At 36.2% G+C, this 14,387-nt stretch overlaps 1 protein-coding gene across 8 annotated transcripts in view; it reads right to left on the bottom strand.

Moving 5' to 3' along the window:
* The window catches only part of ANKS1B (ankyrin repeat and sterile alpha motif domain containing 1B), a 450,932-nt gene that overhangs the window by 370,985 nt on the left and 65,560 nt on the right, over positions 1-14,387 (bottom strand). For 7 of the 8 annotated variants that reach the window (XM_050896179.1, XM_050896188.1, XM_050896196.1 and 4 more), the window contains exons 4-6: positions 13,329-13,625; positions 5,485-5,560; positions 3,132-3,233 (exon numbers count right to left, since the gene is read on the bottom strand). In XM_050896179.1, coding sequence (XP_050752136.1) covers positions 3,132-3,233; positions 5,485-5,560; positions 13,329-13,625 — 475 coding nt within the window. Of the gene's footprint in view, positions 1-3,131; positions 3,234-5,484; positions 5,561-10,510; positions 10,632-13,328; positions 13,626-14,387 lie in introns of those variants that run through there. The other variant, XM_050896218.1, reaches the window with a different exon arrangement.

Below are 14,387 nucleotides of genomic sequence, written 5' to 3'. Positions count from 1 at the left end.
TCATTCACAGGAGGCTACCAGTCCTGTAGGTTTTAGTATCAGCTGAATTGATTTAGTATTACTGCCTCCATGAACTGCTTCTGAAAACATAAATTACTTTCTTCTCCTTCAAAGAAATTTCTCATAAATGTCCTCAAACCCAACTCATTTTCTTTCAAAACTTTTCTTACAACTCTGTTACCCCTCTGCATATAGGACAGAACACTACCTATCAATCAGGCTCACCAGTAATACCAGTCACGTTATTTCCTTGTCCATTTCTGCCAGTCTGTTTATAGGCATCTTTCAGCCTTTGCTTTATATTTTGAAAGCTACTGTTTTGTGGCAGGGATAAATATTATGCTATGTTAGTACTATAAACTGTACAGTAACACTCATAACAATGCAAGGGGGAAATGGTAAAAATTAATGAGAATGCTAGGTGATAAAATCTTACTCTATCTTGGCAACAAGGTGAAAGAATCAATTCAGTGCCATTGTGTCTGCATAAAGAAAAAAATTAGGAAGAAACTTACAAAATCTGGTAATTGTCTGACACCATTAATTTAATTTCTTTTTCCTATAAGTCTACATGAAGGAGAGATGTAAGCTTCTCTAGACAATCATCTGAAAACAGGAGCTTTAACAGGAATGTATTTGGAAGCCACTAACTCTCTCAGCAATTGCCCTTTCTTTGCATGAAATTCATTACCCACTGAAGTCGAACTCAATTACAGTACATTCAGGTTTCCCAAAATCCCAGTGCTTCACTGATTTTTCAGCTACAACAGGATAAATGCCCACACTTCAGTGAAGAGTATACTCAGCTGGCTTTTTAGAGGAGGGTAGGTCTACTGTATCATCAGCAGTGCTAGTACTGAATCCTGCCACTCCTGATTTTATTTTTCAACTTCAGCTCACAGTTCAAACTTTATCTTTGATGGTTAAAGCTTCAGTGAACCCTTTGCTGATGAAAAAGAATCTCAGTGGGTTCCACAAGGGAGTTCTGAAGGGGTTCCACAAGGGAGTTCTGAAGGGGCTCCTCAGGTTTTCTTAAGACTCAGAATAGCATCTTTGTAAACATTTTTCATCCTTGCACATCACTTCTGACTATAAGGCAGACAAAGCAAAAATAAACAGCTGCTCGCTACAAGCACAGTTTCGTCATACTAATATGAGCTGAAACTACTAAGCAGTCTTCTTTATATTTTCAAGGCACACATATGAAAAAGATTGCATGTCAAAGCACCAAAAAGCCTTGAAATTGACATATTTCTTTTTTTTGTGGTAAAAACTAAGGGCAGGTACTGATCCATCAACATGACAAACCCTTCAGAGGGATTTGGGCGCTCTATTTTTCATAAAGCAAGGGTACCTGAAGAAACTTTGTTCATCAATGGGGTTGAGACTGCAAGGTTATCACACTAAGGAGAAAATGGAACAATACAGAGATACTAAAATGAAAATTAGTTTAATTGGTGATGGGACATTGTAATGAATCTTAGATTAATACCTGAAGGATGATTGATTTGGATGTCTAAGAAAGTGGAAGCTCTGACTGACCCTTTTCCTGCCATTGAAGAAGTTTCAGTATGATATTAACCCTGTTTTCCTCTACATAGTAGTTCATGCTGCAGCTCAGTGAGGACATAAAGGCTGAAGTTTCACCATACAGCCTGAGTCAAATTAGGAACTCCCTTCTGCTGATAGGGGGAAGTCCTACTTCCCTCACCCATATCTTCCTCCCCATTTTTTGATGCACATTTCTGCCAGTTACCTGGGACAGAGCTAACTCTGGGACCTGAATCACATAGGAGGCAAGTTCATTAAAACAAACAAATGTATATTTATATAATTATAATCTTATTTTTTATTATTGTTACATACTATTAAATATAGGTAATACAATAAATTATATATTTTATATATTACTGGTTCATGAACTGAATCAGATCACTTTGCAATCTCCTGTAAGCAGGGAATATGGAAGGGAACTGTGTGGCTGGAAGTAGGGGAGGAAGAAGCGGGGGAATGGAGGAAAGGGAAAAAGAAAATAGGAAGGAGGGAGAGAGGGAGACCTCAAGGCAAGCTGTTAATTCAGTTCAGCTATAACATGAATCTACTCTTTAAGAGAATACCTCTCCTCCAGCTGCAAAATTTTCATTATACTTATAGGAGCTTTCTATCTTCAGTCCGTCATCTCATTGGAAAACTTTACTGAAGCTGGCTAACACATTTGGAAGTTATTCAGAAAAGAGAACCTGAAGGACACAGTGTGGCCACATGACATCATTTTCTCTAGGAAATGTTCTTATGAAATACAGTTATGCAGGAGACTGAAGCATGAGCTAGTTCATATGTAGAACCAACACTGAACTGATTAAAATGGCTTATTTAAATATGGGAATAATCAATACAGGTGGAGATGCAGCAATGATACCTGCAGGGAACTCCTCTGTCAAGCACAGTTCATGAAAGACTAATCTGAAAATGCAGGGAACAAACTGCACAGAAGAGAAGGTATGATGTTTAACACTGAGTTATGTACTAGCTCATGTTTCATCACTTTACTGCCATCTTCTAGAGTAAAAAATTGAAGTAAACAATGGAGTTCCATCAGTCTTACACCACGAAAGTAAGATGAGGAATGAGAACAAATGTATATACAACAAAATTATATTATTTCTGCTATAATGACGAGAGTTACTGCCTGGTTTAATTTTTTTTTAAATTTAAGGAAAATGAGAAAAATGTAACGAAATGTTTTGAAAATTTGTCATCATCTTTCAGTCATAGTTGTTATTTAAGAACAAATCAAGCATTTCAATTGTAGTTTACCATCACAATTTAATGGAACTGCAGTGAAATATTACAATATGTTATTTTGTAATGAAGAATGTACAAAGAGTAACTATAAGTGACACACCATGCTAAAGTCTATTGTCCGAAAAAAAGAAAGGGTTTACTCTGAAATTCAGATATTCAACCACTATTTTTCTGTATCTAGCAAACAAGAATTTTGTATTTTTAATTCAAAAGACTACTCTTTTGTATAATGAAATATTTAAAGAGTAGAAATTACTATATATCTTAATATTCCTCCATGCTATTCTGATTTGTCTCTAACAAATGTATAACTGAATATGACTTACCTTGAAGTAGAGCTGCAATTTGGAGTGACTGCTGAGATGGATGTTCTTTAAGAATATCCAAAACTGTTCTACCCAAACTGTCCTTTATGTTGGTATCAATTCCTGAAAAAGAAAATGATCTGTGGTAGAATTTTTAACCCCAAGTACTTCAGATTATAAATGTGGTATATCAGGCTCAATTATATGGCAAATTGAATGCAAGCGTTTGTACAACTGTAGCAGATTAACAGCTGTGTTATAGTTGAAGTACAGCATCCATTTCTGTTTAAAGCTTGAGTAGCCTAAAATTCACATGCTGACATGGATTGCTTTTATGTTTCTGTAACTCACGGGGACATAAAGTAAGCTTCTTAAACCAAACTTGGGATTATTTTAACAGACTGTTCCTAAGAAACAGCCATCCTGAAAATAATATTTTATAAAATCAAGAAATTATCTGAATGTTTTTCCTACATTCCTGGATTCTAATTCTCCCCAAACTGCTCTGATTCATTGTGGATTTTCTAGTCCATAGTACCAATACGTGTTTTGGGAGCAATACTGAAAAAGTTATTAACCTTAAAAGTTTTTTACTTCATGGCGACATGTTTGAAATTCCTGCTCTGAGTTGACCAAAATACCCATATGTAGTATAAGGGCTCTGTGAACAGCCAGAGCATTTCCTCACAGACTGTTCAGACTGTTGACAAAGCAATTGTTTGGCTCAAACTGTGAACGTAACCATAAATAAGTTTGAGGCTTATCCTGGATAGGTCTTAGAGAGCCTATTGTACATGACACTGCATGACTCTCCACCTTTGTCTTGTAGGGGCTACTTCGGAAATGTTTGCCTTATGGTAGAAGACTGAAGTTGTTTTTTAGTTTAGATGTACTTTCACAAAAAGTAAAGGCATGAAAGGTCCTAACAAACAGAATGAGATTCTTCTCAGGACACTGAACAGAGGAAATCAGAGGAAGCAGGATTTATAAGGACATTCTGGAAGCATGGAAGGATTTCTCTACTTAGCAGAAAAGGCTGCAGTTCTTGTCATTTCCTGACCTGATGGAGAGTTTCCTAATTTGTTTTGTGAGAAAGAGATATTTGTTTTCTCACTGAAAATAAAGCCAAATATTGCTGGGCTAATTAGCAGTGGCAGCCAATTTTCAGGGGCCAGACACACCAACTTACACCTTTCCTTTGCAGTAGCTACTTATAACATCTTCTGAGTCTTTTTTGAAGCAGAACTAGAGAAAAGGGAATTGTTAGATAAAAAAGGCAGAAGGTGGGGAGTGTTGCAGAAGTGCAGAGCATTTGGGGTTGAAGGATTTCACAGTGAAGATTCTACTCCACTGTCTTGTACAATTGTACTCTGGCAGAGGCTATAACGTGTACTAATCTATAAGTGGTATTCTTTATCTGTGGTCTAAGGGCTTCCTATTTTGTGTGATGTTCTCCAGTCCTTCCTCTTTTAGGTGAATTAATATAAAAAGGCTCTGCCTTTTTGAGGGCAGGTGAAGATCCCTTTCTGCCTCCTTCTTATTCATCCAAACAGGACAGCATTTTGGAAGGACCTTTTTTCCTGAAAACAGATCTCAGATCAGGTATGCACTACCTGAGATTGAGATGAGGAGCTGTGAGTAGGACATACCTTCTTTTGCAATATATAACCCCACAAGCACTGATAATAAAGACCAATGAGATCCCTCAGTGTAATGGAAGTTCACGTATCTCAGAGAAGTAATTTCTACGTATTTTCATTTTCATTGGTCTTCTCATATATCTGAGAAGACAGTTGATTAGATGAGTAATTTACCTGCAACAATTCTGAAACTCTTATTATGTAGTAGATGGGTTTGTTGGGACTCTACATCCCTGTTCTCCTGTCCTTTCAGGACAAATGCAATTCTCGGAGACACAGTCCCTTCCCCTTTCTTCACAGGCACTCAAAGTTTATCCAGGAAATGAAGGAGCAAGCAGGATGGTGTGTTTGTTAGGTATAGCTAAGTAAAGGAAATAAATGTGAACATGAGTCTTCTGACCTCTAGATCAAAGAATATTCTTGGCTGTCTTTCAGAGTGAATAACAAAATTTTATGTTGCCATTTTGTTCTCAGAATACATTTACTCTCAGAATACAGTGGCATACACTGAGTCATATATGGAATTTCTGAGTCTTAGTGAAAACATTCCTTTTGTTCTCTGTGTACAGTAATTTCTTGTTCTAAAAGAACACTGTTTTGAGAGGTACATGTGATTACATTTGCAAAGGCTGAGAAAGGTAACAGTAATTTGTATAACCAAAACTTGAGGAGGCATACACCAGATTAGGAATATCAAGGATATTTGTTCAGTGTTTCCTGTAAATCAGATTTACCTGTTTCAAGCAAAATGCGTACTACCTCCACCTTTCCAAATAGGGCTGCTTCGTGTAGTGCGCTCCCTTTTTCTGTCTAGAAAAAAAATTGTGACATTTAAAATGCAAATTAAAATACCAGTGAATCCTTTTGAAAAGAATACATTTAGAAAAGAAGTATTTATTTTTTCCCCTATATTTTATCTACACATAAAAAACATTGAATGGGCAAGAACAAATACTACCATAACTTTTTTTTTATTATTCAAGATAACCACATAAATGCTGTCAGTTCTACTACAGAAATTAATAACTATATAAGAAAATATAGTAGGGATGTAATACAACTCCAAGTTAACAAGCCTGCATTTGTGTAAAATTTCTAAACTCCTATTATAGGCAGTGAAAATCCAGTCAATACTGTCAGTGGAACATCGCTGTTCAGCAGAGTCAGCCAGTTTACATGTGGACATCTACCCTTAGGTGTTTTAATCTGAAACTGGATCACACCCTAGAAGGTCAATTCAGTTGCCCAGTGAGAGATGCCCTAGAATATCCCACCTGGCCTCCAGCTGATGTTCCAGTTGATGCTCACATTTGATCTGCATCATATCTGCCCCATACAGATGTCTTCGATACCCTAAGGCACCTCCAACAGCATTAGATGCCTATGTTTAGATAATTTAAATTCTACCTTAGATGTCTGTGAATCTGATTTTGCAGAATTCTGTGACACAAAATTCTTTGTGAATGGACTTTTGCTCAGATAAAATTTACAGTACTGAAAAACAAACTACGTCTCTTAACAAGCTATTTTTCTTAGTATTTTATACTGCTGACTTACTGAAAAATCTGAACAGAATGCCTTTCTATACAATAGCATTAGCACTAGCTAAAGCACTACTAGATCTCATTGAATCTCTGGCTCATCTCCTTTGTTTTGATAGTAAATTAGATTTTGAGTGTTTTTTATTTGTGGGCAAATGTTAAAGGTGTTACTGCTTGAATTTGTTTTTTCTGTATTGTATCGAAATGCACCATTGTCATGCTTGCTATGGTGGAAAGACTTTACAGACACACAAAAAAATTAACTCTGAAATAAAATAGTGATTCATTATTTATTAGTTGTATCATAATGCACCAGTGTTACAGCGATGCAGTGACAGGATATTTAGAAGTAATCAGACATCCTGAGATGGGATGTGAGCACACAGTAAGTGTACATATGTCCTACCAATTGAGCCTGAAAACTCTTTGTTATGTCCGTAATAGGAACACTCACTTTTTATCTTTCTTCATACTTAGTACATGGACGTATAAAGTAGAGCATGCCCAATGTCATTTACATCCAGCACATCAGGTATACTAACAGTATAACGGAGAGGAGAAGGAAGTCAGTAACAGAATATACATATGAAATAAATACATATCTCAAAACAATTTCTAATCTTTCCATTTTCAGGAGCAATCCAGATGAACATTCACAGACTTATTCTGAACAAGAAGACTAAATATTCAGATTTACTTAGAGATGGTTTCAGAATCCTTTACTCAAACAATATCTACAGGAGTTTTCCAGTAACTGCAATTGACTTTAACACTGGATAACTCTGCAATGACATAGTGCAACCACAAAGGTACACGCAGAGCTTAAGGTGCAGCTCAGAAGCTTCTGGGAATGAAAACAGTTCTCAGAAAAGTCACTGAAAGCTATCTGATTACTGAAAAAGGCTTGACATCAGCAATCTTGAAAAAGGCTTTGACAAAGCCTATTATCCTCTTTGGTATTTGTGCGGATATGGCATTTCCTTTGGATTGGTCACTTACTGACATGAATAAACCTCAAGACTATTGGGTGGACCTGGTACTATTAACATAGAGTTCCCTGTCATCAAGGATGTGAAGTACAGCTTAGACTCCCAAAATATTTGACTTTGGAAAGACAGGTAGTGAAATTCAAAAGCCACAACTGGGGAGAAGTTTGGCACGGTAACCTGCCAGAGAAGAACACCAAAATAGGGGCTCAATCACAATTGATCACTCACTGTTTTGAGAAAAGAGGAATGTCTCTCTCATATTTGAACATATTCACTACAGTTGAACATACTCTGTCATGTTTGAACATGCGCCAGCGATGTGTCCTTGCAGCAAAAAAGCTAATGGTATCCTGGGCTGCACTAGGAGGAGAGTTGCCAGCAGGTTAAGGGAGCTGACCTTCCCTTCTATTCACCACTGGTGAAGCCACACCTGCAGTACTCTGTCCAGTTCTGGGTTCCCCAGTACAAGATAGATACAGAGCCACTGGAGAGAGTCACTAAGACGATTAAGAGACTGGAGCATCTCTTCTATGAGGAAAGGCTGAGAGCTGGGACTGTTTAGTCTAGACAAGAGAACGCTCATGGGGGATCTCATCAATGTGTACAAATATCTGAAGGGAGGGTGTAAAGAAGACTGAGCCAGGCTTGGTGGTGTCCAGTGACAGAAGAGGTAATGGGGAAAACCTGAAACACAGGAGGTTCTGTTTGAAAATAAGGAAACATTTTTTGCTGTGCAGGTGACTGAGCCCTGGTACAGGTTGCCCAGGAAGGTTGTAGAGTCTCAATCCTTGGAGATATTCAAAAGCTGTCTGGACATGGTCCTGGGCAACCTGTTCTAGGTGACCCTGCTTGAACAAGGGGGTTGGACCAGAGTTCCCTTCCAACCTCAACCATTCTGTGATTCTGCCAGGGATAATAACTAGTGATGTATACACCAACAATGAAATCCACAGAGGTCCAAATGTTATAGGAGGCCTGAGCACTAAATTTTAGTCCTACTGAGGATGAATGGCAGAGATGGGAACCAGCTGCACCTTGACTAAAATTGTAGAGATCATTCTGTATTAATATTAATAAGGAACATTTTTTAATGGAAAAAATGGACATACTTTAGTGACAACAGCTATCTAGAATCCCTTGCTGTGGTGTGATCTCAGACTGAGAAAGATTAATGTTCCAGCATGCTGAATCAACAGCTTTGAGGACAAGGAAGAGCATCTATCCTCAGACTCCTCAGTTCAGGGGTGGAAAAGATCCTGTTATAATAATTGTCAGAACTGGCAGCAGTCCTTTCTATCGATCAAAATTCTCCACTGGAGGAAAGGGAAGTAATATTTTCCTTGATGAAAGCATACATCTCATAAGAAATGGAAAGAAAATTAACATGAGAAGAGGAAATTTCCTGTGGATGTCTAAGAAGACAAACAAATCTACCTGGGGGTAACTTGAGAGCCAGAAGATAGTTCTGTAACAATGAACCAAAGCTCTGATATGCATAAATGGAGTAGAGAAACTTAAGCCACCTACATACGTAATTCATAGTTGGGAGAGGAATCCAAAGCCAAATGCCAGTTTTTTCATTTCATACTTTCTCACTTCTTGGTCTATTCTACCGTAATATTTCCTGTCATATCTGAACATGATCCTGAAATGCTTTACAGGCATTCTGCACTGCCCTGAATTCTGGGGCAGTCATTGCTTTACAAATCCAAGCTATCAAACAATGCTAATGAATGCCATATCCCCGAAATGAGATATATATTACAGTCTGTTCGAAAGAGGAATTTGAAAGGCACACCATATAAACAGTGGAATGATCTGTCCCTTATATAGGTGATTTTCTGAGCAAGAGGTGAGATATTACCACGAAACTGAACTAAAATCAGTCTGGGAATATGGAGACTGAAGGCATACTTGTAAGATGCAGATGTGTAATCCTGCATGAGATGTCACAAAGATGAATGCTGACGTAAATCTTAAAAGCCCTAGGCAGGATTTCATGGTAATAGTGAATAAATAACAAGTTAATCAGATCCCTCGACCCAAAAACTGTCCAGAAGGCAGAAATGTCCTTGTTACCAGAGAGTTCAGTTACCAAACTCCATTTTAACATACGGAAAATGCTGAGCCTCAGGATGAACAGGGCCAAGAGAAACTTGGAGGACTGGCTGAGTAGATGTGGCCTACTACTTGAAGATAAAAATAAAGTTGGGTTTTTTTTTCCTGGTGCAATAAAGCATGTTACACAAATTGGAAGGATTAAAAAATGTAGTTGCAGATAATTTCTATATATTATTTAAGATGTGCTAGAGTTTTTAGGTAGATCTTTTTCACTTATAATGGTGTACCTATGTGCTAATATACTCTAGTTGTCTACACTAGAGCAAGCAAACTTAAGATTTATAGACAATATTCACTGCTTTACTTCCTGAAGCTTTCCTTGCCTTGGATCATATTTTCCTGGCAAAGTGAACACTACCATTATCTTTGGAAATTCTTCCACAGTGATATTTAATGCAAAAAATGCTGGTATTTTTTCATGAACACAGTGAGCTAATGTCTGCTTGAGTTTGTATCAATGGATTATATATTGATTCCCTGGCATAAGTTTTCTGTATATGAAATATAGAGAACTATAGCACAAATTGTGCTAAGCATATAATAAAACAGTCCCTGCCCCAAGTAGCTTACAGCTAAATACAGGTACAATGTCACAGCTGGACACACAAAGCAAGCAAGGATAGAAGGACATTGTCAGTAGGAACACCAGGACACACAAATCAACTTGGCGTACAATTTGCAGGCTCACATAAAAGCATCAAGGGTTTTATTAATTAGAGATTTTTTTAACCATATGCAAGAGCTTGTAATTATGTCACTTGTCTAGTCCTTATTCATAGGCAGTTTCCTATAGTTTTGATATGGATTTCAGACATAATCTGAAGGACAGAATGGTAGCTTTGCAAACTGATTCATGGAATATCCTCCATACATAGTGACAGCAAAAAGGAAGGGGCATAGCTCTTTGCAGAAGAACTACAGAGATAAGCAATGGAAATTGCCATCATTACTGGAACAGACAGGGAAGGCAAATAGGGATAGACGAAAGTTGGGTAAGCAGAAGGGGCCAAGTTTTTAAGGTATTTACAATTATAAAATTACTGTTTACATGAAACACACTGAACTGTGCAGTATCTTATTTTACTGAGGGCCCAAAATCTATCACTCACCCAAAACCTGTGTATTTTTCATATGTTTCAATTTAAATGAAAACTTCAAAGCATAAAGAGATGAAGCAGATTTGTATTGCCCACTTCTAAATAATTTCAGATTGAAGGATATTGGATAGACCTGGGAAATGAATAAAATGTGTGATTAATTCAATCAAAAATTAAATGCTGTCTATTATTAGTCCAAATATTTGCTATGATTAAAAGTGCTGAGGGAGTACAGAAGAGAAAGATAACATGGCTAAAGTAAACTTCCCATTTAAACAAATAAATATTTACAATTACAGAGTGATAGCAGATAGGCTACTTCTATAATTGTCTCTCAACACTTTGAGAGCTATTTACTGCTGATAAGCTGAATTTATTTAACATGTATGAATGTGTACAATTTTATTTACATGGGATTATACTTTGTATATTGTTCTTTCCCAATCACTGATGCAGAGCAATTTAATTAATATTAAAAGAGCTGAGTTCAGTTTTATGTAACAGGCTGATATTGTATGCTCTGCTCAGTTTAACAAGCTGCCAGTAATCATCAACAAAGAATTTTTCAGAGGTTATAGAAGTAATAAGTTAACAATATGTACAGAGCCAGCTTGCCAATATGCTAAGATGCTGAATGAAAAGGAACATATTGATGGAGAATGTGCATACTGGTGAGAAAATACATAAATGGTATTTCCTTATGGCAAGTCGGACAAACACAGAAGAAACAAGATTACCCAGTGCAAAAAATAAAATAAAATTTTAAAATCCCCCCTGCCTAAGAATAACTAAGAAAAATAAGAATATAAATTACTTAAAACAAATTAAAATTTTTTAAAAAGACAAAAATTCCTAGAATTTTAGTGTAAAAATCTGTAAACAGATCACCATTACGAAAAGAATCTCTCATTTCTTAAAAGAAGATTGCACAAAATTTGCAGCCACTATATTTTTTAAAGACCAATGAAAAACTTTTGGTATAACTATAGATAGAAATGGCTTAGGAGAATTCACAGTTGTGCTAAAATTATCTAGATTACATAAGAGGAAGAAGAAATTTCATAAAAGCATTGTGTAATATTCAACCCTCATGTAACCATCAGTTTGTAAGTTGCCATGACAGAGACTATTTTTCTTCAATTATTCTATTTCTTAAGCATCAGTCCAGGCATCAGTTTCTTTCTGACTTTTTCCTCATTCATTTGCTAGAGATAGAAGAGAAATTATACATGCAGAAACATGTATTCAAGGGTTCTGTTATGTGTCGCTTTAGCATTAAACTTTTCTAAATTACTGAAGATGTAGTAATAGTAAAGGACATCTGAAACAAAAGAGCTGCTTGTACTCCCCTTTGCAAGTGTATCACTTTCTAGTAAAGAAAATCAAAAGCCAATTAAATCGGAAGCATAATGGTAGGCAAATACATAAGTAGGCAAACCACAGAAAAAAAAGTGTTTCAGTCTGAAATAGTTTGAAGCAAGTAGCAATGCTAACTCAAAAGATACTAGAGCTAATAAAAGTAGCAAAACAATTTTACCACGTTTTCATTTTGAAGGCATTTGAGAATATCCATTTTTAATCTTAAAATATGTTAATACTTTCTGGTTTGCTTTGGGTTTTTTTTAAATCTATCTTTTCTTTCCCACTTCACATTCTTTTCCTCAAAAATTGAAAAATATGACCTTGATGGAAGAATCCAGAAATAACAAAGTGCATGGAATCCAGCTGCAATCTTTCTGTATAAAAGGGAGTTATGTGTACAAAGGTGTTGTTTGATTAAATGCATCTAAAGATTAAAATGGTTATAAAACTTAGTCAAAGTTTAGGCAAAGTTCACAAGATTTATTAAGTCGCCTATTGGTAAAGAATGCCTGCTGTGACTCTAAAATAGATGTAATTATGTTTGGTTGTTTGGTTTATCTGAAGATAGATATAAAGCTGAAATAACCTTAATTCAAAGCATATTATATATACCCAGATAGCAAGAAGGCTACTTTAAATCTGAAGATAAAATACACTTTAAACTCAAACACAGTGCTGTCAATCAAATCAAGAGAAATCATAAGTCTGAGGCAAGACTTCACACATAACAGAAGCGGGTCCTCTGTAGTTAAAAGGCTTGGACACTTTCCACTACAAAGAACTGGACATAAAATTTACTGCTGCTGTACCTTGTGTCTGTTCCCATCTATGTCTCTTTTATTTGAAGTTACTCCTTTTACATCATTATAACTTACTGTGCATAGAACTAGATGCACCAAACAGCTAACAGGTTTGAGTCAGTTGCTGCAAGAGTGTATTGCTGTAGAATTTTCTTTTAGATTTATACAACAAGTGTTTAGAAAAGCAGAAAATCAAAATTATTATTACTTAGTAACTTTGGGTTTAGAATGGGATAACCCTGAGAAAATGAGTTCTCAGTCAAACATTGTTTCAGATTGCTATGACTATTAAGGGCCATAGCTTTAGCAAGTCAGCTTAGTATCATTAAAGCCAACGTGGTAAAAAAGTATATATATACACCTACACGAACAGTTGATATGATTTGTGTATCTACATGTCTTAAGACAACATTAAAATATATACTTAGCTTTGAAGACATGTATCTTTCTTAAGTTATCCCTTTGAACACATCATTTGGGTTGTAAAAAATAAATCTGTATTATATATCACCTTGCAGCATTTCTAGCAAAGTAAATGCAAGTGTATTTTAAAAGAAAAAATGTAAGAAGTTATTTCATTTGAATCATATTCTAATGATAAAGGAAAGTAAGGAAAGAAAGGAAGAAAGGAGGAAGGGAAGAAGGAAAGAAAGAAATTACACACTAACTTGGCAGCTGACATCCATTCCAGCCTCCAGAAGCACCTGTACAACAGCTTTGTGGCCATTACGTGCAGCAAGATGCAAAGGAGTGTGTTTTCTTGTATTACAGTTCATCAGGTTTGGATATGCTTTGATGATCATTTTTACAACACGCAGACGTCCATAAAGTGCTGCCAGATCCAGAGGTGTTTCTAGTTTGTTGTTCCTTATTGTAGGGTCTGTTAGCTCTTCTAACAGAACAGCAACTACTTCTGAATGACCATATTGAGCTGCACAATGCAGTGCTGTTTCATTTTCATTGTTCTGTTAAAACAAAACAAAAGCTTCAGAAATTCATATTTAATCACACAATAGAACTGCTCGGCTTCTATAAATTGCCACCATGAGATCACTACACAGGCAGGGTTTGTAATATAATGTATGGTAATGCATGTTAAATGCTTCAGAATGACTCCACTAAAATTTTACTAATAATACATTAATACTTCAGCTTTGTGGCTCTCAAGCAGATCAGGTCCCTGTGTGTCCACATTATTCCCAACCCATTTTTAACAATATGCCCCAAAAAACCTTGTTGCTCATGATATGCCGAAATCTGTAACCCTCCTTGATTCAACTGTTCCTGAAATCAGTTGAGTCCTTCTCTTAGAAATACTCTGACACTTATCGTAAGTCTCTCTTCTCAGTTTAACTGGTTTTAAATCATAGCAGTTTGTTATTAGAGTAGTGAAATTACACAGAAAAACTGTGTAATGAAAATATATCAGGCACAAGGCTAGCTTCATATATCACTATAAAAGTTACTATCAAGACAACAATCAAAGCTTGGAAGAAGGCAAAATAGCAACTGTAGATATTAGAAAGACTTAGCATATCACATAAGCAGCTAGTCTTCTCAGGGCTCCAGGGAGATGGACTTGTGCGTTTTAAGGCATATGAGTATTTGTATGCTGTGGACTGAATAAGTTTCTGCTTTATAAAGCAATGCCCCCCAAGTCTTTCCCCAAACACTATTTAATAATCTTAATAATAAATAAAGATTGAGAATAAGCAGTATCTTCTTTA

The sequence above is a fragment of the Gymnogyps californianus genome, chromosome 1, assembly GCF_018139145.2.
Source record: "Gymnogyps californianus isolate 813 chromosome 1, ASM1813914v2, whole genome shotgun sequence".
Classification (NCBI taxonomy): domain Eukaryota; kingdom Metazoa; phylum Chordata; class Aves; order Accipitriformes; family Cathartidae; genus Gymnogyps; species Gymnogyps californianus.
The sequence above is the reverse complement of the archived record's forward strand: the minus strand, read 5'-3'. Positions and strand labels throughout refer to the sequence as shown.